The 25,417-nt window shown below is 41.0% G+C and overlaps 1 protein-coding gene across 1 annotated transcript in view; it reads left to right on the top strand.

Annotated features, from left to right (window-relative positions):
• Positions 1-25,417, top strand: part of MBTPS1 (membrane bound transcription factor peptidase, site 1) — a 297,566-nt gene that overhangs the window by 4,333 nt on the left and 267,816 nt on the right. The window contains exons 2-3 of the mRNA XM_029608668.1: positions 9,003-9,473; positions 23,504-23,761. Coding sequence (XP_029464528.1) covers positions 9,284-9,473; positions 23,504-23,761 — 448 coding nt within the window. The 5' untranslated portion in view covers positions 9,003-9,283. The remainder of the gene's footprint in view (positions 1-9,002; positions 9,474-23,503; positions 23,762-25,417) is intronic.

The following is a 25,417-nucleotide window of genomic DNA, read 5'->3' as shown; positions in this document are numbered from 1 at the left end:
CGGTGCCCAGAGAAATTAGCGCCTACCTTTGCGTAGGCGCTAATTTCTGAAAGTAAAATGTGCGGCTTGGCTGCACATTTTACTTACTGATTTGCGCGGGAATACCTAATAGGGCCATCAACATACATTTGCATGTTGTGGGCGCTATTAGGTTCGGGGGGGTTGGACGCGCATTTTGGATGCGCTATTACCCCTTACTGAATAAGGGGTAAAGCTAGCGTGTCCAAATGCCGGCTAACAAAGCGCTCCGTCGGAGCGCACTGCACTGTATTGGCCTGATTGAAAGTCAACAGAGGGCTTGTGAACTAGTGTAAGTTCACAGGCCCTGCTCTGGACCTGATCCCTTCTCACACAGGGCTACCTTTTACCACAGAAAGTCATGCAAGAGCCTGTGTGAGCTGGCTAATAGGTACCATGCTGACTTCCACCACTAATGCTGCTGGCACCTGAACAGTGCTGCTGTTTGAGGTACTTGTGACCCAGTTGGGGTCCCAACAAACACTGGAATCATTCTTTATAAAAATGTATTGAAATTGTCTTTTATACTTGAAGATTGGAGGGTGGCTAATGTAATGCCAGTCTTTAAAAAGGGCTCCAGTGTTGATCTGGGAAACTATGTCAAGACTGGGAAAAATCATAGAAACTATTCTAAAACTAATAATTCTAAAATTACAGAAAATATATATAGACATGATTTAGTGGGACACAGCCAACATGGATTTACCCAAAGGAAGTCTTGCTACATTATTTTGAAGGGATTAATAAATAAGTGGATATAGCATCCCTGGATTTTCAGAAGTTGTTTGACAAAGTCCCTCATGAAACTCCTGAATAATGTAAAAGTCATGGGACAGGAGGCAATGTCCTATTATGAACTGGTTAAAACAGATAATCAAGGGGTTAAAGGGGCACTTAGGGAGGATAAAACCATCGCAGAAAGATTAAATCAATTCACTGCTTTGATGTTTACTAATAAGGATGTTGGGGGGGGGGGGGGAGGAGAAGCCATTCCGGAGACAGTTTTTAAGGGTGATGTCTCACATGAACTGAACTAAATCACGGTGAACCTGGAAGATGTAGTAAGCCAGAATGACAAACTGAAGAGTAGCAAATCGCATGGACCAAATGATATACACCCCAGGGTTCTGAAAGAACTAAAAAATGACATTTCAGACCTATTATTAGTAATTCGTAACCTATCTTTAAAAATCATCCATTGTACCTGAAGACTGGAAGGTGGCCAATGTAACCCTGATCTTTAAAAAGGGATTCAGGAATGATCCAGGAAACTATAGACCAGTGAGCCTGATTTCAGTTCTGGGAAAAATTGTAGAAACTATTCTAAAGAACAACATCACAGAACATATAGATAGATCCTGCATGAGACTAAATGCACAATCGAATCTTTGTGGGTAGAAATCCCTTGTGTGTTGGAGAAGAGCATAATGATAGGGGTATACTACCGTCCACCTGTCCAAGATGGTGAGACTGACAGTGAAATGCTAAAAAAAATTAAAGAAGCTGACCAAATTGGTAGTGCAGTAATGGGAGTTTTCAATTATTCCAATATTGACTAAGTAAGTGAAACATCAGGGCATGAGATAAAGTTCCTGGATGCAATAAATGACAGCTTTATGGAGCAATTGGTTCAGGAGCCAACCAGAGAGGGAGCAATTTTAGATCTCATTTTTAGTGGAGCGCAGAATTTGGTGAGAGAGGAAATCTTGGTGGAGCTGCTTGGCAATAGTGATCATAATATGATCAAATTTGAATTAATGATTGGAAGGGGGACAGTAAGAAAATCCACAGCTCTTGTGCTAAACTTTCAAAAGGGAAACTTTGACAAAAAGAAAAGGTGCAGCTCCAAAGGTAAAAAGTGTGCAACAGGTGTGGACATTGTTAAAAAAAATACCATCCTAGAAGCACAGTCCAGATGTATTCCATGCATTAAGAAAGGTAGAAGGAAGGCAAAACAATTACTGGCATGGTTAAAAGGTGAGGTGAAAGAGGCTATTTAATATAGAAACATAGAAATGACGGCAGAAGAAGACCAAACGGCCCATCCAGTCTGCCCAGCAAGCTTTCACACTTTGTTTTCTCTCTCTCATGTGTTACTCTTGGCTCTTAGTAACCTTTTTTATTCTGTTTCCCTTCCACCCCCACCATTAATGTAGAGAGCAGTGTTGGAACTGCATCTAAGTGAAATAGCTTAATTAGTTAGGGGTATTAACCACCGCACTAAGCAAGCTACACCCATGCTTATCTGTTTATCCAGGCTATGTAATTCATTCCGTGTGGTTGTTGCCTGAATATAGATCCACGTTTCTTCATTCACCCCTGCCGTTGAAGCAAAGAGCTATGCTGGATATGCATTGAAAGTGAAGTATCAGGCTTATTTGGTTTGGGGTAGTAACCGCCGTAACAAGCAAGCTACTCCCCGCTTTTTTGTGAATGCAAATCCTTTTTTCCACATTTCCTCATTGCCGCTGAAGCTTAGACCAATGTTGGCGTCGCATTAACCATGTGTATGTTTATTGAATAAGGGTATTATCACCAGCTAGTAGCCGTCGTTCCCGTGAGCCACCAATGATTCAAAAGGAATCATTGATGTGATTCCTTTTGAATCACATCAATGAAAAAATTTCCCCATTGGACCCACTAATCTATATGAAATCCTTTGGGACCAGGAGCTGTGTGAGCTTTTCCTATCTTAATTACCCTGAGTATTTCATGCGTTTGAAGAGCAGAACTTCCTGCACGGGTATATGTAGTGCTGACGTCAGATTGAAATCTGTCTTCATCTCCAACTGCTATCAGGAGCACACTATACCCATTGGTCCTGAGTCCATCTGTCTACACTAAGGAAAATGGAATTATCAGGTAAGTAATTTCTCCATTATCTTTCCAAGGGGGGGGCGGCCCTTGCAACCTTGTCAATTCATGTGCATCTCGATGCTATAGCGACATAGCATAATCAAGAGAATGGATTTCCCATCTCTGTATATTCGCTTCTCTCCCACTCCATGAAAGTATTTCTTCATACACATCCCCCCACGCAAAAACCTCCAGTGCCCTGGACATAAATGTAGTGCTAAAAGTGCTAATGGAACCTTTATTCGAGCCTTTAGACACTGCCGAACTAAAATTCGTAATGTGGAAAGTAGTCGTCTTCGTAGCGTTTACATCCGCATGCAGAGTGAGTGAATTGCAAGTGTTCGTGCGTTTGCATCATATCTGCAGTTTTTCTATGATAAGGTAGTCCTTCGAACCCATCCAAAGTTCTTACCGAAAGTGGTATTGACTTTTCACTTAAATTAGTCCATCACATTCTTCACTTTCTTGCTGAAACCATGTATACAGGAGTGGGACCAACAGCTACATACCTTGGACTGCAAAAGATCTTTAGCGTATTACAAACACAGATCTCAAGATCATAGGCGCTCTTCCTAACTGTTCGTCTCTTACAATCTTAATAGACTGGGAACACCGGTGGCAAAATAAACTCTCTCCATTTGGATAATAACGTCCTGCATACAGTACTGTTATAAGGCGCAATCACTTACTCTGGCTTATCCTATAAATGCACATCAAGTCTGAGCAACAGCGGCTTCTATAGCACACTTGCGCAGTGTGCCCAGAGATGAAATTTGCAAAGCAGCTACCTGATCATTGGTTCATGCATTCACGTCTTACTTCTGCCTTTACAAGTTCGCAAATGCAGATAGTTCAGTGGGGCAGGCAGTATTGCATCACTTATTTTCCAAGTAATTGCTGTCTACAGAGGAGTCCAATTTGCAAAAAAAAAAAAAAGTAAACGTAGATGACACATCAATGATGGCAACCCTCAGCTTGGGACTACCCATTCAGCATGGCTAATTTAGCCTGCTTATAGATGCGAACAGATGTCCCCATGCTCATGACGCGGAAGGGCCTTGTGCTTGGAAAAACTGTGTAAAACTTTACAGAGTTGCAGTAGATGTTCCTCCCATACAGCAGCATCTGCCCCGCAGGAAAAGGTTTAAACAGAAGCTCTTAAAAAAAAAAAAAAAAAAAAACACCCCACAAAAAACCTCACCCCATCTGCACAGGACAAGATCACGGGATCGAGTTCAGCTGGCCACTCTGTGTCAAAGCTAAAGCAGCTGTGTTTAATGGAGCTGGCCCAGCAGTGTATTGAAAAACCAAAAGCACTCAATGCTTAAGCATTGGCACTGGTGGCAAACAGAGCACTACACAGTGCATCAACACATTCGAAGCACAGTGCATTGACTCACCTGACGCATCCAGGAGCCCAAGGCCCAATTCATCAACACATGCTGTATCAACACACTTGAGGCACACTGCTACGATGGATACTGATTTTCACGATGCTGTGATACTTTCCTGGCACGATGCACTGATGCACCCAGTACAAGCTACAATACACTCATTACATATTTCACTTTATGAAGTGCCTGGGCAGGCCTTATACCTACTAATTCAATTTCTTCACTCTACACCAGCAACAGCACAGGAACCTACTCATGCGTTCCACTCCCTCAGGCCATTCTGCTTGCCTGGATCCAGCAGGGTTGTATACACGGCAATATGCTAACCATTGAAGATCTGCAGGAGAAGACGCAAGATTACCTTGTCTAGTTATTAGAATGCTAATGCCTACTAGGTTGGTAGCAGAAGGTCTTTGCCTGGAAACAACGGATCCTGTCTGCTGTAGCTCTCCTGGCCTCAAATAGACCACCTATCATAGGGTCGAAAGAGATGTACCTCTACCTACCCCAGGCCAGAGGACATAAGTCGCTTGACCAGATTGCAGGTTTTGTGAGGAATTTTTCTTCTCTCTCCAAAGAGGCAGATGGAATGTTCCAGCCTCTCTCTTCAACTCTCACTTCAGCAATTCTACAGAACTCATCTATTAGTTTTGTTCTCATCATTAGAACCCCAAATTAGGGGCTGTTCTTCAACATAATTGCAGCAGTTTGAGGTTAAGGCACAAAGCTCCATGGTGAGACCGCACCTTGAATACTGTGTACAATTCTGGTCGCCGCATCTCAAAAAAGATATAATTGCGATGGAGAAGGTACAGAGAAGGGCTACCAAAATGATAAGGGGAATGGAACAGCTCCCCTATGAGGAAAGACTAAAGAGGTTAGGACTTTTCAGCTTGGAGAAGAGACAGCTGAGGGGGGATATGATGGAGATGTTTAAAATCATGAGAGGTCTAGAACGGGTAGATGTGAATTGGTTATTTACTCTTTCGGATAGTAGAAAGACTAGGGGGCACTCCATGAAGTTAGCATGGGGCACATTTAAAACTAATCGGAGAAAGTTCTTTTTTACTCAATGCACAATTAAACTCTGGAATTTGTTGCCAGAGGATGTGGTTAGTGCAGTTAGTATAGCTGTGTTTAAAAAAGGATTGGATAAGTTCTTGGAGGACAAGTCCATTACCTGCTATTAAGTTCACTTAGAGAATAGCCACTGCCATTAGCAGTGGTTACATGGAATAGACTTAGTTTTTGGGTACTTGCCAGGTTCTTATGGCCTGGATTGGCCACTGTTGGAAACAGGATGCTGGGCTTGATGGACCCTTGGTCTGACCCAGTATGGCATGTTCTTAGCTGTGCAGGGCCCTACATATTCTAGTCTCTTGAGTCCCGAAGAATTAACCCCCCCCCCACCCCCCCCAGAGACAGCCTCCAAGGGACAATCTTAAACCCCTGTCATGGGGGCTCAAGCTCTGGGCCTCCAGGTCTCCTGGAGGAAGAGAGGGAGCTAACATTACATATTGATGACTCCTATATAATTTATCTTTTCCAGGGAAAGGGAACTGGCATCCCTCTTTTCTTGGGTAATGGCATGAGCGATATCACTTACTCCCGCAAAACTTTTTGAGAATGGAAGGGGGACCCTTCCCAACAAGGTATTGAGAAGCCATCAAGGATGTCCCCCTCAGGAGCAAGGATGCTCACTGAAGTAGATATCAAAAAAAAAAAAGAGAAAAAGAAGTGCTAGGGAATGTGATCCCATACTGTATGAGGGGCGGAATAGTCCGCTCACAATCTCCTGAGCATATGATTGGTCTCAGCAGGTATGCTTAAGACTAGTATGGTAGAAGGGGGGATCAGCATGAAGGTCAGTTTGACCAAAATAGGCACCTTTAGGCAAGAGTTCTGCAAGCTTCCATTTCTAGAGGAAGGGGGTCTGAGCCACCTAGTATGGGGCGCCCGGTCAGCCCAGATTCTTCTTGGATGGCAATAACCTCAACATTCTGGGCAGGGGATAGATACATCCTGGTGAGGATACTTTTCAAGGACTATGACCTCGGAGGTCCTAAGAAAGAAACAGTTTGAATCTTGTAATACAGGGTATGGTTAAAAAAAAAAAGGGGGGGGGGGTGTGTGTGTCAAAGTTACCTACATTTTCCCCAGAAGAAACTGGCAAGGCAGCAGCATGGTCATCCTTGCGTCGTCTTAACGTCAGAAATTGGTCGCACATTCTGAGTCGGTTGCTGCCTTCGAGGCCAGGATTGATAAGGCAGTCCTATCTTCCATTGCCCCAAAAAGGGAAGATTTGGTATATCCCAATTGTAATGATTGGTCTAGCAGGGTGATAAGGAAGGTGTTAGGATTGAGGATCCTTGTGTTGGGGTGAGGTTGGCACAACCTACAGGGGAGGCCCTGTAGGACCTTGCCGCCAACTGGCAGAGCAGGTAGGTGCAGAGGCTGAACTGGAAGTTTGCTATACCAACCCCTTTCCCCTCGTGTTGAATCTTTGGGGTCCAGGGGCTGGCAGGACTTAAGTGGCAGTCTCTGGGGCATAGGCAAAAGAATAGATCCGGGGTCAGACTGAGGTCAGAGGTAGGCAGCAAAGTAGAATATCGAGAGTCCAGGCTAAGGTTAATGGCAGGCGGCAAGCAAGGATTTCGAGAGTCCAGGCTAAGGTCAAATACCAGATGTCTGCCCGAGAGTTATAGAAGGTGGTAGGCTGAAGAGACAAAGGCAAGGCTAGGCAAGGCTGGAGAGACAAGAAACGCAGCAACTCGCACTACCTGAAAGGTAGTTGACCCGTTGCTGAGGAGGTGTTGGCAGGGAGAAGAGCCCTTATAAGGGCTGAAACGAGTGACATCAACTAAGCTTCTAGGAAAGCAGGGTCCAGCAAGTGATGACTGTGTTCTTGCTATGTGGAGGAGGCTGGCATCAGTGGTGTTTGGGGTGGGGGTGGGGGGGGGAAGTGAGCTGGCTCACGGGGCAGCCCACGAGCCTGCAAATGTAACAGTCCTCCCCTTCCTTAAGCCCTCTCCTTGGTCCGAGGCTTTAGTTTAGAGGGGAACTGCCTTGGAACTCTCTTTACCAGAAGTGCTGCCTTGAGTTTGGAGGCAGGCTTCCAGGAGTTCTCCTCTGGTCCAAAGTGCTTCCATGCAATGAGATAACTCTAATTTGTTTATGTCAATCTGTTTTCTTGTACCTCAAACTGCGTATCATCTTTAGTGAATACTGTAAAAAATGACCTGTCCCCCTCCTGATGCAGTTGTTCAAAATACAGTCCCGTGTTGGGGGAGTGTTACTTTGCTATGAGAAAAGATAAGTGACTTTTATTTGCAAAACAAAAAATACTAAAAATTGCATACCAGCCTGTGATTAAGTAAAAGGCAGTTGAAGGTATGTGTATGTATATATACACACACACCACACCAGGAGTGCTTGTTATGATGGCCACATTAGATGGTTGTGAATATTTTGAGGTATAATCTCTACTTTTCCTTTAGTATTCTGCACCAGTTGCTTTGTCAGTATAAATTGCTAAACATTTATTCTGTTTCTTATGTGAAAAAGTCATGCATGATAAAGGAGTTTGTATATTCATATTACTAGATAAAATTATAAACAACTCTCAATTTTTGCACAAGTTGGAAATATATCATTTGATTCTTTATAGAATCTCTGTTAATTAGTATTGTGGGACACTCCTTCCTTAAATACAAGGCACTTGCCTAGTTTACTGTGCATCTTGTTAGAAATAGGATTTGACTGTAGAATGTTTGATTTAGATCTCAAAACCCTTTTACCGTACGCTCCATAAGACGCACCTAGGATTCAGAGGGGGAAAATAAAAAAAAAAATAAAAATTTGTGCTAAACCGGCTCTGTCCTCCTGCGTCTGTGCGTCTTATGGAGCAAATTAGGGCAGTGCATAACATTTGTTTCTCCCCATTTTGTTTTCGGGTCTGGGGAGGGCCATTTCGGTCCATTCCCCAGATCAGAAAACTTTTCTTTCTAATTCTGTGGGGAATCCCCCCCCCCCCCCCCAAAAACCCCATCCCAACCCTTTAAATTAATTAACAACCCCCCCAAGACCTGCCAAAATAATTAAATACAAACCGCCCCCCCAAGACCTGCCAAAAGTCCCTGGTGGTCTAGGAGCGGTCCGAGAGCGATCTCCTGGACTTGAGCCGTCGGCTGCCAGCAATCAAAATGGCACCGACGGCCCTTTGCCCTTACTATGTCACTGGGGTCGACCAATGGCAGCGGTAGCCTCTGTGACATAGTAAGGGCAAAAGGCCGGCGGCTGCCAGTAATCAAAATGGCGCCGACGGCCCTTTGCCCATACCATGTCACGGGGGCTACCGCTGGCATTGGTCGACCCCAGTGACATAGTAAGGGCAAAGGGCCGTCGGCGCCATATTGATTGCTGGCAGCCGACGGCCCAAGTCCAGGAGATCGCTCCCGGACCGCTCCTGGACCCCCGCTGGACCACCATGGACTTATGGCAGGTCTTGGGGAGGGGGGTCAGGAGGGTGGGGGGTTATAGTGAATTCATTTGGAAGGTCGGGGGGGGGGGTGTTAAATTTTTAATTTTTTTTTTTTATATTCGCTCCATAAGACGCACAGACATTTTTCCCCCACTTTTGGGGGGAAAAAAGTGCGTCTTATGGAGCGAAAAATACGGTAATTTGTGGACTCGATGCATTTCATGTTATTGATTTGTGTTTGCTTTTCATTGCAGGTTGCTGTGTTCTGAAGGCTTATATTTTCCTTACAGTTTACCTTTTCTTTAATGGAATATAAAATCAATTTATGCCATCTTGCGTGAGACTTAAGTTCTTCTCAAAATGGAGAAGCGCAGAAAGAAATGAACGTTTTTGCTTGCTTAATCCCCCAAAAGACCATGACATTTAAATGTGCATTAATTTCTGACAACTTCTGGTTTGGTAGCACGAGCAGGACTGCATTTTCTTTGAAATAAAAATGTACATACAGTGCTTCAAGGAGGAGTGATCTGACGTAATGGAATTGAGACTGTATTTTATGACCATGAGGTGTGCAAACATCTCCTTGCTCCTGATTGTGGTTTTACTGTGTGGCAAACACCACCTTGGATCTAAGCTGGGGAATTCATCTCGTGAAACCAATCCTTGTAATGGCTGCACTCACTTCACACTGAAAGTGGAATTCTCTTCAACTGTCGTGGAACACGGTAATGAAATTTATTTATTTATTTATTTTTTTGCAAATGTACAGTGTAATCTTCTATACAGTGATTAAAAAAAAAAATACCTTTTTGAGCTCAGGTGCCATCTGGTGCCAAACATCTGGAATTACCAGATTTGGTGAGTGCTGACTCTAGTTGGATTTCAGTATTTTCTGTTGGAAGTCATGACTCTAGAATGCTTGCTCATGGCACAGGCTCACTATTATTGACCTAGAATTTTCTGATGTTGAAAGTTACTGCATAAAATTAGACTTCTAGATGGAACATTCTTATTTTATTCTTTGACTTTCAGGTCAAATCTGCTCAGTTTATAAGTAAAAGCACAGCTATACCCAAATAGATGTGCTTAGGATGTGTGTATACAAAGCATTAGCTCTTCATCTCAAGCAGTGTTTTTGTTATAGTTATGTGCAGGGGGTGGTAAAATATTTAGAGAACTTGGGAGCCAGCCAAAACTTTATAGGAGCTATGGTAAATTATTTTTCTCTTTTTCCCAGTTAGTCAAGCAATATATCCAGGTACAAACATTCCAAGATTAACATGTTGGTTGCTTGCTTGCCTATTTATTTATTTATTTGTTTGTTTGTTCTGATGCTTATATTCCACGCCTTTCAATCAAACATTGCTTGGTGTGGATTACAACAGTTCCAAATTAATACAATACATCATCATCATATTTTACCAAAAATAGTAAAATACAAAATGCAAGTTAAACTAACACGGGGCCAAAAATAACAGAACAACAAAATTGAGTCAATTATCCAGAATTTTGATAGCCGATCAAAGATGAAAATAACCTCGTGATGCGAGCATTTTCTGAAAATTACACATCTCCTAACTTAGCAGTTGTGGTAATGCAGTTTGTTGCATAGTTTTCTTCCAAAAGCAAAATTCTTACAATACAAAAGAATAAGGAGAGAAACAGCCAGAGATTTCTTGCCTCAATCAGCAGTATCCGATTCCTTTCAAAAAGATTCAAGTAGATTAATTGACCAGACCAGGCTACTGAGCAGCCCAAACATTTTTCCAAATAAGTGAAAATTTATCTCCAAAAAATTAAAATTTATGGCACTCTGTGAACATGCAATAGAGTTCCACTCTGACTGACAGTTGCATTCTAAACACAATTTGGATTCCCATAATTTCATCATAACTCCCTTTACCCGGGTAATATGAATTTAGTGAAGAATTTTGAACTGAATTGCTCTCATATTGGCTGACAAAAAATACTTCTAGATTGAGGAAAAAGCTTGAGAAATATTTGCATTCTGTAATACAATTCCCAAATCCCCACTCCACAATAAGGCCAACTTGGTTAAATGGGCAACGTTCAAATTTTTTTTTTTTCAACATTGGAAAAAACCTTGCACCAATTTTATTATATTTATCTTCGTCTGTAAATGCTATCTGACTAACATCAGCTTTATCTACTTGCAAACAGTACTGTTGTGCCTGCAAATAATCAAAGAAGTGACTCAATGGGTAGATTACTGATCCCTCCGCTTCCAAAATGAGTACAAGCAGTTCAACTCCGGCTGTATCTCCTGTCCTAAACAATATAACCCTTGTTTTTTCCAGTCGTGAAACAAAGGATCACTAAGACCAGATGGAAAATCCACATTACCTACAAAAGGCAAAAATGGGGAAATAGAAATTTGTATAACCCCCCTCCACCATTTCCACGCTTTCCTTACAGCAGTTAAAAATAAATAAATAAATAAAAAAATCTAGAACATTTTAGTGGCGCCAACGTACCCCATGATAATGTAACAAATTACTAGGGTTATAAGGTTGAGCTCCTTCTTCTATCAAACCTATTATGCAAAGATACCCAGTCCTGGGTGAAACGGAGTAGATAAACATTATAAAGCCATATATCAGGTAAAGCTAAGCCACTCACTTTATCACCCCTCAAAATCTCAACGTTCAGTCCTGCTCTCTGTTACACCAAATAAAAACAGAGATCAATGATTTAAAGCTCTGAACATCTGACCATTCAGTCCACAGTAAAACCATCTGTAAACAACAAAGCAGCATAGGTAAGACTACCATTTTTATTAATATACACTTACCCATTACTGACGACAGGAGAGATGCCCAATGACCCAGTAAGGCTGTAATCGTATCCAGAACAGAAACAAAATTCAAGGAATACAAATCTGTCAGCAGATGAGCCAATATGATACCCAAAGAAGGCATAGAAACCATGGCCTATAATAAAGGGACCAGCCCATCCTACTTTTCTTTAAAGACTGGTTTAGAGGGATTGTTTCAGATTTATTATAATTAATGTGCTTTAATTCAGAAGAGGACTGAGAGAGAATAGCGAGATTAGTAAATTTCAAATCCTTTCCAGGTTTGGATTTAAAAACAACCATAGGAAGACTTTGCCCTGCTTCAAACAAACCAAAAGCCAATACTGCATGAAACACATCTTTCAGAGGGTTAAGAACAGAATCACCTAAAATTCCATACTAGAAAACGCGTCCCCAAACCCATCGGGCCCAGGGGGGTCTTAGCAAGTTTCAATTGTGCAGAATCTCTTCTTATTTCCCATCCTGAATAGGGACTTCAAGATGTGCTTTGTGTGATTCAGCGAGCTGGGGAAGATCTATATTCTGAAAAAACTGCTGCTGAGCATCAAATAAGAGGATTCGGCAGTATAAAAGCTTTTATAAAAAGATTCAAAAGTGCTACAAATTAGAGTAAGTGGAAATATGGGTCCTGTTTTTAGGAATGAGTTGTGTTACAAATGTCTTAGATTTTAGAATTTATAATAAGGCTAACCAATAACTTGCCTGACTTATTACCCTATTGAAAAAGTTTATACTGAAAAGACAAGATGTTTTGTTATGCTTTAAGATCAAATAGAGCATCACATTATTTTCTAGTTGCTATGATTTGTTCTTTAATAAGAGGAGAAAAATCTCGAATATGAGTTCATTTTAATTGTGAAAGCATTTTGGTAAGTTCAGAAATCTTGCCATTTCTTTCTTTCCATTTACGGATTTGCTAAGATATAGATGGTATGCCCAATCTCTGGTAGAGAGGTGAATTGCTTATTTTTTTTCCATTTTTCCCTTAAAAATTGTATAAAGGCTTTATCCTTATAAAGCAAAAGGGCACATTTTCCACAAAGATGTCTTCATCCTTCCCTCCCATCCTACGTTCACAACTGTCTTGCAACTACCATATAGAATGATCTGAAAAAGGGACTTCTAACAATTCACAAAAAGTGAGTTTATCAAAAATGTCAGAGAAAAGAATATAATCCAAATGGGAATCACATTACGCACCTGTGAAAAGAAGGAATATTCTCAATCATCTAAATGTAAAATAGGCCAAGAATCAAATACATATAATTATTTACATAAGAATCCTATACGTGTATCATCTTGATTCTTTTTAGGGGTTTTTGAAGGCTTGCAGACAATCAAAGGATTGTCTGTAATATTGAGACTCCCTCCAATTATAAGGGAATGACCTTCCCACAAAGTTAACTTTGCTAAAAGATTAACAAACAAAAAGTCAAGATACTGCTTAGGGGTGTATACATTAACCAGCAATAAGTTTTTCTCATAAAGTGAACTCAGAACAATTTTATATATCTATCATTAGGATCAGTAATCAGACATTCCAATTTAAAAGGCATACGGTATTTTGTGATTTAAGATAGCTACTTCCCGTTTGGTAGAGAGAGAAGAAAAATAACCTTGTCCTACTTACTCTTGCTGAAGTTTATATTCATCAACAACCAACTATCAAGGAAACTCCTCGATGCGTGGTAATGTGCGGTTGCAATATATGAGGGAACCCTTTGTGATCCCCTCTTTTAATAGCTGCCGACTTTATTCTTTAAATGGTTTTATTTTTCTATATTTTGATTTTTTATTTATGCAATCCTGTATTTCATGTTCAACAATGAACCGTGTCTGTAGCTTTCGTTTCAGTAAGTGTCCTCCCCGGGCGGTCAACCCAACATTCTTTAGCATTCCTGCTCCTTTAAATTTTGTGTCTTTGTATTTTTATGTCTTTTATGTCTTTGTATTAGTTCTATGATAACTTACTTATCCCTCTATTCCCTTCCAATATGCATATTTCGTTCGCATCTCTCAGTTTGCTGCTCCCTGTTTTCTGTAACTGATTTCTCTAAGTTGTTCCCCCTTGTTCAATGTAAACCGGCATGATGTCCCTGACGAATGTCGGTAAAGAAAAGCCATAAATAAATAAATACTTATCAGTTCTGCCCGAACTCCTGTGCTTCTATAAGGTCGAAGCTGCCTGCCCGACACTGGCCATGTTTCGACTGCTTGTCTGCTTCAGGGACCATGGAGTGTTCTTATTTACTGTCTTACGGTTCAAGCTTCTCCACTGCATTGTGGTTTAAACACCCTTCAAGTGTTTTTCTATCGATATATTTAAAAACAATACATAACAGTGACCCATTTGTACATTAAAATCTTTACGCGACCACTTATGGGGTTTCATATTACTTAGTTTCTCTTATAACTTTCGTTTCGATGAGAGATGCCTTCATTCTGTTATCTGGCGTCTTTTTTTTCTTTTCTGGCTTTTTAAACTTCCTTGGTCCAATTCACCCTCTCCCTAGTCAGAGCGAGGCTACCTGCACCCTTGGGTGCTACCACAGTTTGCGTTTGTATTCACCATCCAAAACATTTTTGTTGGTTTATATTTCTCTTCGATTTTGTCATCAAGTTCCTCATGAGAGGCTTCTAGGAAAAGTAAAAAGTCATGGGATAGGTGGCAATGTCCTTTCGTGGATTGCATACTGGCTAAAAGACAGGAAACAGAGAGTAGGATTAAATGGACAATTTTCTCAGTGGAAGGGAGTGGGCAGTGGAGTGCCTCAGGGATCTGTATTGGGACCCTTACTTTTCAATATATTTATAAATGATCTGGAAAGAAATACGACGAGATAATCAAATTTGCAGATGATAGAAAATTGTTTAGAGTAGTTAAATCACAAGCAGATTGTGATAAATTGCAGGAAGACCTTGTGAGACTGGAAAATTGGGCATCCAAATGGCAGATGAAATTTAATGTGGATAAGTGCAAGGTGATGCATATAGGGAAAAATAACCCATGCTATAATTACACAATGTTGGGTTCCATATTAGGTGCTTCAACCCAAGAAAGAGATCTAGGCATCATAGTGGATAACACATTGAAATCGTCGGTTCAGTGTGCTGCGGCAGTCAAAAAAGCAAATAGAATGTTGGGAATTATTAGAAAGGGAATGGTGAATAAAACGGAAAATGTCATAATGCCTCTATATCGCTCCATGGTGAGACCGCACCTTGAATACCATGTACAATTCTGGTCGCCGCATCTCAAAAAAGATATAATTGCGATGGAGAAGGTACAGAGAAGGGCTACCAAAATAAGGGGAATGGAACAGCTCCCCTATGAGGAAAGACTGAAGAGGTTAGGACTTTTCAGCTTGGAGAAGAGATGGCTGAGGGGGGATATGATAGAGGTGTTTAAAATCATGAGAGGTCTAGAACGGGTAGATGTGAATCGGTTATTTACTCTTTTGGATAATAGACTAGGGGGCACTCCATGAAGTTAGCATGTGGCACGTCTAATCGGAGAAAATTCTTTTTTACTCGGCGCACAATTAATCTCTGGAATTTGTTGCCAGAGGATGTGGTTAGTGCAGTTAGTATAGCTGTGTTCATAAAAGGATTGGATAAGTTCTTGGAGGAGAAGTCCATTACCTGCTATTAATTAAGTTGACGTAGAAAATAGCCACTGCTATACTAGCAATGGTAACATGGAATAGACTTAGTTTTTGGGTTCTTGCCAGGTTCTTATGGCCTGGATAAGCCACTGTTGGAAACAGGATGCTGGGCTTGATGGACCCTTGGTCTGACCCAGTATGGCATGTTCTTATGTTCTCACACACTATTTCTTAATTGTAAAATATTGTGTTCTCTTGGTCAATTTACATTGGATAATGTTATAATTATTCGTTTCTTATCCTGCAGACTTCATAGAAGACTACTCCATGATTTACTGTACCTCAAATGACCGCTGCCCTGTCTATGTGGGACCTGATTGAGAACCAGTTCCTGCCTCCATTACTCTACACCGCCGAATTTCAATTACTCCCTTAGATGTTTTCTTTTTGGTGTTTTTCTTTTTCAATAATTATTATCCTTCTTCCGTTGGAACCAAATTCTTTATATACCATGTCTTCATAAAAATCACATATGTTTCTTGCTTTGTGTATTAACTTACAGAGCAGCTGCTAATCGGATCAATGTCACTGCCTATATTTCACATCGTTTTTCTTTGGATGATTGTTGGAGCGATGTACTGTCCTGAATTCCTCTTATCCATGAATTTTTTAGATTTTTTGAACTACCTTAACTAGATACCCCAGGATTGATGAACTAATTCTTGCTATACAGATCTCCTCTCTTCGAACCGGCTTTTATGTATTTAATTTCTAGATTCTAGCTGATTACCCGATGAGCTTTACTGTCCTGTCTTGAATATCCTTCTTCCATAACAATGCGCTTTTTTCAGAAAACTGACCAATCTATTTCCCGATTGAGCCCATTGGGGGATACTGTGTTCCATGTGTATATAAACCGCTGTTCCATTCTTGTCAAATGCAAATTCAAATCCCCACCACGTGGGTACTGTTTGAGATGAAAAAGAACAGCCACCGTGAATTCCTGAATCTGATTACCTTTTTCTTGCCACTGTTCAACAAGAGGGGCTCCTTCCTTCTGGTGTTTAATGCGGCTGATGTGTTCTTGTATTCTGGTTTTTAATTTACGTGTGGTCTTACCTATGTATATCTTGTTGCACGGGCACCAAAGGGCATATACTACGTGGGTTGAATCACAGGTGTATTGGAAGTTGAACTGTCGACATCCTGGGATCTCCAAATATGTTCCTGTATGCATCTGTGTGCATGCAATGCACCTGCTACAGGTGCTTTGTCTTCCTGTGGGCTGAGGGTCCTTTTCTGCTGAGGTAAATAGATTGGAATGCACTATTGAGTCTTTAAGGTTCCTAGCCCTCGTTAGTGTGAACATTGGTTTCTGTTGAAAAACTGGATACATCTGTAGGAGAGGCCAGTGTTTCAAAATGCTGACTTTCAAATGATGTGTGTGTGTGTGGTGTGTAAGGCAACACACACACAATTAGATCATTAGGTTGTTCCGTTTTCGGTTGTAGCAGTAAGTCCCTGTTGGCCCACCTGGCTCTCTTGTAGGCTCTATTGATAATTGTTTCCGGATATCCCTGCTGGCGAAATCTCATTTTCATTACCTCCGCTTGGATCTGAAATTCTTTTATTGTGGAACACAGTCTCCTTATCCTTAAGAATTGTCCTACTGGTAGGTTATTTTCAAATGATCAGGATGAAATGATGAGTAATGTAGAATCATGTTCCAATCTGTGGGCTTTCTAAAAATTGAAAAGTTGAACATGCCATGATGTAAAGAAATTTTTATATCCAAGAATGACACCTGTTGTGTGCTATGTTGGTCTGTGAAAATTAAACGTGGGTTACGTGTGTTTAACCATTCCATAAAGGATGCCAATGTTTCCTCATTTCCATGCCAGATCATGCAAATATCATCTATAAATCTCTTCCATGTATGGATGGTGGCGTCTGAACGGGCTGCCCTTTATCCACCATTCCTGAAATGCAGCGACATACAAGTTGGCCACATCGGGAGCCATCGTGGCTCTCATTGCCGTGCCTTTAATTTGTTTGTAGTATTTTCCTTGGAACATAAAATAATTCTGCTGTAGAGCTATAGTGGCTAATTCTACTACAAATTCCTTTTGGTGTTCTATGTTGACTTCGTTCTCCTGACATGACTTCTGTGATTACTGTTAATGCCTCATCTTGAGCAATGCTGGTATAAAGTACTGTGATATCTATTGTTACAAGAAGGATTTCAATGTTTTCCTGCTGATATTCCTGTAGAATGGTGATCAAATGAGCGGAGTCCTGAATATATGAGGGTGTCTGTGGTATGAATTGCTCTGTCTACAAACCTAGATAAGGGTTCTAGTAATGAACCTTTTGAGGATACTATTGGGCATCCTGGGGGTGTTTGTAAAGATTTATGTATTTTAGGGACTAAATAAAAAACCGGACATACTGGATGAGCTACTGTTGGAAACCGGGCTTCCTTCTCTGTGATCCATCCTGCTTCCAATGCTCGATGTATAATGGGGTCAATCATATTCTTTATGTTGGAAGTGGGATCTCCTGACAATTCCTGATAGAAGGTTCTGTCACTCAATTGTCCCTCTGCTTCTTGGATATATTGGTATTTGTCTTGAATGATGATTGACCCTCCTTTGTTGGCTGGTTTTATGATCACTGTAAGGTTCTTCTGTAGTTCCTGCAAAGCTTTTGATTCCTCCTTATTCAAATTCTTGTGTTGTGTATAGCTCCTGATATTTTGACTGAAACTTTCCTGCCGGATCATCTCTGTAAATGTAGGTATTATAGGGTCAATGGGTCCTGGTGGCACCCAATTTGACGAGGGGGAAAGTTCTTCCCTATTATCTGTAACATTTAGTGTTGCTGAAAAATATAAACGCAGCCTCAAATTTCTATATAAATTTAATAGACAGCTATCTCCCTCAAATGATGAATGATGATTGGTAGGGGCAAAAGACAGTCCTTTATTTAAAAGCCTCTCCTGTGGGCCTACCAATATTAGTGTGGATATATTGATAACCCCCGATGGATAGTTTTGCTCTGTCGATTCTTAGTTTGTCTGGTTTTGTATGGTCTCCGTGTGTCCCCACCTCCTCTTGGTCTGTGTTTGTCCTTGTATGTGGGACCTCGATCTAAAAAATGTTGTTCTTCCTCCGTTGTTTTAGAATTTTGTGTTCTACTTGTGGTGTGTTCAGCTAGTCTTGTCTGTATTTGATCATCCTCTGAGTCATCTGATGAACCTGCAAACGTGACACGAGGAATTTGTTTTTTGATGTTGCGTGGACATCCATGTCTATACATTACCCCATTTATAATCTACCTCATCTCTGAGAAACTTGGTTAGCTTAAATTGTTTAATTTCATCTCTAAGTTTGTCCATCTGCGTTTGTAGATCTTTAATGGATTGTTGGTATTGTTCTTCTGATTCTTCTTTGTGAATATCCTGTAGAGCCAAGTCTGTGTCTTCCTTCAGCTGAACAGCCGTTGTTTGTGCTTTCTCAATTATCAGGATCATTAAATCCAAAGAACACTTATTGAGGATTTTGTTCCAATTTTGATTAAATTCAGGGTCCTCCCCATATAGTCGCAGTTCTTTTTGTATCCTTAATCCTCTAGGTATTCGTTGTGAGCGACAATACTCAGAGTTCCTGCATGCAACGCCATTCTGATGAGTCTCTTATGTGATGCAGTGACCGAATTCCATTGATCTTGTTTCTGGCCTTTCTGCGTTTCAAAAATTGCTGGTGCAGTCAATAGTGCCTGTAGTCTCGCTTCTGAGAAGGAAAGGGTGCTGTCCCAGGTGGTAATTGTGGCCATTATTGAGGTTCAACAATTCAGTATACACCAATCACCAACCCAACCTCTGTTTCCCTCTATTATAAACATCAACAACCAACCATCAAGGAAACTCCCTGATGCGTGGTAATGTGCGGTTGCTATATATGAGGGAACCCTTTGTGATCTCCTCTTTTAATAGCTGCTGGCTTTATTCTTTAAATGGTTTTATGTTTCTATTTTTTGATTTTTTTTATTTATGCCATCCTGTATTTCATGTTCAGCAATGAACCGTTTCTGTAGCTTTCGTTTCAGTAAGTTTGATATTCAGCATTCTCTAGGTGGGTTTCTTGGATAAAAGCAATGCAAGTCCTATTCTTGTAGAGTTCCATCACCATTTTTTCCTTTTAGTGAGAGAATGTAACCTGTCTACATTTAGGGATCTTATATTGATATTAGCCATAAAATATTTATTTATTATCCATTTGTTCTTATAGACTACTCATTCAGAGAAACCCTGATTGGTGCGGTGTACAACATATCAAAACTAACAACAAAATAATCTTACATAATAATTATTATTTTATTTATTTAAAGTCTTTTCTGTACCGTCGTTAAGCGGGTGCCATCACAACGGTTCACAATAGGGCACAATAACTATGTGTAACATCCAGAATCTGGAATTCTAAACTCTTAAACAGGTGCCGTTAATTTACTGTAACATAGTTTCATAAAAAAAAAATATATATAATTTGGTGAGTGTTATAAGTCATGTCTGGTTTTCTCTTACTCGGTTATGAGATATTGTACTACTTTATTTTGGTTCTTTGTTGTTTAAAAAGAAAGAATAGTTTAGGATAAGGTAATGAGATGCACACACTAAAGAAACAAGGTGTGTGAATGTGATCTAGACTGACTGCAACCAAAATTTCCTGTTTTTTTGCTCTCAGTTCTCTTTGTGGTATGCTTGCTTAAATAGCCATGTTTTTAAGCTTTTTTTGAAGGTTTTGATGTTACTTTGTAGTCTGATTTCTAATGGCATATTGTTCCATATTGTGGGTCCTGCTAGAGATAGGGCCCTATCCCTTATCATAAAACACATTACATAATTTTCACATACTAAAAAAATAAGGTTATAAAATAAAAAGCCTATAGCGTTCTGACCACAATGGAAAAAGCCATGGCTTCATTCTTTTCCGGAAGAGCAAGTAATTTAACTCCAGCTGCAAATCTTTTGGTGCTGAGTACCAAATTTCTGGACCTATAATAGAGAAGCCGCTTCCTAGTAGCACTTCTTGGAACCTCCTTCACTGTTGGGACTCTAAATAATAAGATCTCTGAAGCAGGGATGGTAAGATATGCAGCATCTACTATAATAGCAAGAGAGAGGATTCCCCAGCATAAATCATAAATATTCAGGTAATTCACCCTTATCCATAAAATCAACAGAAAAATGAACTAGCCTAGAGAGTCAGTCGCGCACACTCACCTATACATCTGTCATACACACTACCCAACATGCCCAAAGTCATTTTCCTCAAAAAGACGACCAGGAACCATCAATCTTCCTCCTTCCAAGCTTTGCTGCTTTCTTCGAAATAAGACGACTGATTTCCCGATCATGATGGAGTGGGCTCCGGGAATCAGAAGTCCAAAACTGGCCCCATGAGAACTGTCTAAACCTCAGTGACGAACTGAAATGCTTGTGTGCACAGACATCTCAGAGCAGGGGAATCACTGCATCTGAACTATTTTGCATAAAACATTAAAATTGTCCAAAAAAAGCTTAACCATAGTTTCTTCCTTGCTGGAAAATATTTAGAACTTGCCTTTGTGGAAAATTTTCAGGCGTGCAGGAAGTGCATCCAGTATCTCTAGCAGGCCCTTACTCTGTTCCTATCAGTCTCTCTAAATCACCCTGCCAGTCTCTCTCTCTCTCTCTCTCTCTCTCACCTTGTCCTCGCCAGTATCTCTAGCAGGCCCTTACTCTGTTCCTATCAGTCTCTCTAAATCACCCTGCCAGTCTCTCTCTCACCTTGTCCTCGCCAGTATCTCTAGCAGGCCCTTACTCTGTTCCTATCAGTCTCTCTTGGCAACTCCAGCATAACATTTCCTGCCCCCCCCCCCCCCCCCAAGAACAATGATAGGAGCTTGGTGGCCCCAACATTATTACCTCCCTCCCTTTCCCTGGTGCTACTTTGCCTGCCCCCACTTACTTTCTTTTTCTCTCTCTTGCCCCCTCTTTTCTCCTCCGATTCCATTTCTGACTCTCTTGCATGTACTCTCCGCCATCATCCCTTCTGGCTCTCACACACCAATCCCTTCTCCCCCCAACATTCACTCCTTTTCAAGTCAACCCCTCCTCCCAGAAGTATTCACTCCCTCTTGCACTTCCCCCTATGTCTCTCTCCTTAACCCTTCCCCCTCACAACCACCATCTGTGGCTCTTGCACCCCTTCACCCCCCTCACACCTCTAGTTTCCTTTCTCAACCCATCCCATCACCTCTTCTATTTCTTGTTACCCTTCTTCTCTCCTTTTACCATTTCTGGTTCTCTCTCACCCTGCCTTTTACCTTCACTACCTATGACTCTGAAACCTATACCCACCCTCCCCCCTTTACCCCCTCTGACTCACACCTGGATATCCTGAAAAGCCAGCCTTGTTCGTGGCTCTTAAGGACGGGCGTGGCCACCCCTGACTTATGGAGTAAAATGAAATGAAAACATTCACAACAGAATTTATATGCTTCAAAATACTTTGTAACTGATAGCAGTTAAACAAGTTTTACACTGCTGACCTCAAGATTATAATCCAGTATTGTGGTTTAACCCAGTGATTCTCAACCTTTTTTCTGTCAGTACACACCTGATAGGTGTGTCATGCATGTGAGCAGCATCTAACGCATGACTTATGGGGCTAAATGTAAACATATACTCTGCATCCAGGGGACACCCCCCCCCTCTTTGCCCCAACAGTGGGTGCAGATCCAGAACTAGGACAGCTCACCATACATAAAGATATTTTGATTCTGGTGTCATTTCAGTAACAGCAACACAAACTCCCTCTACTACCAGTCGCATTGTAAAATGCAAAATCTGAAAATAAACAAAACTGAGCATGTGTAGCAAACTTGCCATACCATAGCAGCACTAACTGTGAGGACTCAAAAGGCTATAGATGTAACTATGAAAAGGCAGCAGTGTACCATACATGCATATCCTGTTGAGAAAACACAATAAATAAGATTGATACAAATCCCTACATGTTAGTAAAATACCTTATATTGGTAACACATACAGACATGACCTTCACCAAATACAGAATAAAAGAGCACAAATTACAAATGTGGAACAAAAACTGGAATGGAAAACCAAAAAGCCATGCTGCATGCAATGCAAAGTTGAAGAACTAGAAACAGAAATACATTCTCTCATTTACTAAACAAAGTACAAAGATAGAAGAAATGAATTGACATATGGCTCTTGCACCTTGCCATGCCCCTACCTAGCAGCTCCCATACCCTCTCTCTCTACCTCTCCCTCCCCATATGCCCTGAACTCCTTTTCCCCATCCCTTCCTACCTAGCAGGCACCTGACCACTGTCTTCCCAAATCTTCCTGCCCAGCAGACATTTGAATCCCTGTCTCCCTACATTTCTTTGCCTAGTATATCTTTCTTCATCGTCCCTTCCCTGCCTAACAGCACCTATATCCCATCTTTGTTGTCTCTCTCCCTCACATAACTATGACCCACACCCCATCTTTCTTCCCCAGCCCTCCCCCTGCCTAAGAGCACTCACCACTTCTCTCTCCCATCCCTCCATGTCCAACAACCTGCCCATTCTTCCTCTTTTCTCCCCACCCCACTCAGCAAACTCCTGATCCCCCCCCTCTCTCCCCCACCCCTCCCTCTCTCGCAGCATCCAAACCCTCTATACAACCAATCCTTGCTTAATAGTACCTACATCCCTCTTCTCCTGGCTCCCAGCCAGCAGAAAAACCTCCAGCCCAGTCCAGAATCTCCCTCCCTCCTTGCCTGACAGCAGATGTGGTCAGGAAGCATTAGGGGAGAAGTGGAGGTGGCAGCAGACATTGGCAGATGTGTAGAGCATGCACCTTTCTCCCTCTTTCTCCTCCTCTGTCATTTCTGGGCCATGCAGGTGAAGACAACGTCTGCAATATCATTGCTGGGCCTAACAGGGGAAGATAAAGTTGGTGTCCCGGCAGGCTCAGAACAGGAGTTGGCTATGTCTGTCTTGCTTTGATCTGAATGATGGAGGAGGAAACAGAAGTAGGAGAAGGAAGCGAGAGCAGTCTCCTGTCATGCCCAGTAAAGAAGAAGTTGGCCAACTCCTGCTTGGGATGATGAGGAGAGAGCAGCCTTCTGGCTCTGTGACAAACCTGTTGAGAATGGTTTGTTTAACTCACTGTTTGAAAGAAACTGAGATGGATAGCACTTCTATAGCTTTAGTGATATTTCAGTATAGTTGAATTTACACTGTGCTTTTCCTTTGATTTCAGAATATATTGTGGCTTTCAATGGCTACTTTACAGCTAAAGCTAGAAGTACATTTATTTCAAGTGCATTGAAGAGCAGCAATATAAATGCCTGGAGGATTCTGCCACGAAATAATCCAGCTAGTGACTACCCTAGTGATTTTGAGGTCATCCAGATCAAAGAGAAGCAGAGGGATGGAGTGCTACTGCTGAAAGATCATCCAAACATCAAAAGAGTTACACCACAGCGCAAAGTTTTTCGCTTGCTCAAGTATGACGAACGTAAGTAGTAATCCCTTTTAAGAAGGTAGTTTATGAGCAGTTGTCACAGGGTCCAGCACACAAAATTATAGTGCTGTAACCTGGTGCAGTGGGAGAATCATTCAGTTTATAGGCATTTCTCCATTTTCTGTAAATATGGAAAATTAAGGTGTCTGTATAAAATGTAATATGTGGTTTTAGTGTTGTGGACACCTGCTCAGAAAACAAAACTAAAATGTTGTAGTTACGGTAGAATAACAGTGTATGGTCTTAGGGCACTTGCAGTATTTCACCCAGTGGGTAGTGTCTCCAGATGTTTTTTTTTTTTTTTTGTTCATACTGTGACAAGAATGAACCTCATTTGTAAGCCAAGATATTTATTTATACAATGTTTATACTGCATTCCTGGCCCCAGTGTCATTGTCCAAAGCGGTATACAACAAATTAACACAAAATTCCAATAACCATAAATAAAGATAAACCTTAAAAATAATAAAAGCAAATATCAAATTATAGACAAGAATGACAAATCATATTCATAAACTAGAATGGGAATCCCATACAGGTTGAGCATGAACTTAATTGCTCAAATCTGCTGTTTCTTAATACTTGCATTGTGCCAAAAAGAGCTTGCTTCTGGAGCAGATAGGGTTTAGGTGTGCTGGCTCCCAGTACAATTGTGACTCGTATCATTCTGTCACATTTTCTTGGTCTCTGATTGCATCTTTTGGTACATGATGATATACTTTGTTTTTCCACATAGTGCAGAATAGTCACTTGGTGCCGACACTTCTATTAATAATGCTGTTTCTTGTGTTCATCTCCTTTTTCTATGGACAAACAAGCTAAATTGGTGCCATGTGTTGGTGATGTTATCCAACGGCACAGAATACAGAACATGCATTAGCTAAAACTTGAAAAGTCTAGAAGGAGCTTCTTGTTATGCACAGTTGGTACATAGACGCATGCCGTGAGGCCCACAAAATCTTTTTTTTCTTCTGAGAAATGAGTCTGACAATTCCTGTCTCTGCCGGGTACTTTCACTTTATTCATTCACAAGGCTCCTTCACCATCAGATTTTTACCACTGAAAGTGTTCATATTGGCCTACCTCAAATTTGAAGATGTTGGGTCTGGTCCTTCAATTTTGTGAAAATGTTTTCCTTTGACAGACACCATTTTCCCCACAGTGGCTGACTAGAAGGCCTTGGGATTAAATAGTGCCTTACCTGAAACAGGAAAATGTTTCACTGATCATCATAAATGTATTAATTGCCTAGGTATTGATCTTGATCTTAAAAATTGTTTAATAAGCTCTAATATATTTCCAAGAGCCATAAAAGTATGAAGATTTTGACTCCAAAACATCTTCCAGATTAATTCTTTTTTTTTTTGTATTCAAGATTTTTATTGAACCAACAAGCATGTACAATCCAAACATCACATGCAAGTGTACACATGTTATGCACTCGTAAATGGAATTAACACAGGGAACAGCCTGTACCTATTATGGTAAACAGTAACATAGTACAACAGAATCCATACCGGCCGTCCCCTCCCACCGTCTATACGTGGTTCATTTGACTATTATACCCACCCCCCCCCTCCCCCCATTGCTTCACATGTACACAAAGACAAAGATCAAGGAGATAATCAACTGAGGCATATGCCATAAAAA

The sequence above is a fragment of the Rhinatrema bivittatum genome, chromosome 7, assembly GCF_901001135.1.
Source record: "Rhinatrema bivittatum chromosome 7, aRhiBiv1.1, whole genome shotgun sequence".
Lineage (NCBI taxonomy): Eukaryota > Metazoa > Chordata > Amphibia > Gymnophiona > Rhinatrematidae > Rhinatrema > Rhinatrema bivittatum.
Note: the sequence above shows the minus strand (reverse complement) of the source record. Positions and strands in the feature narration are given on the sequence as shown.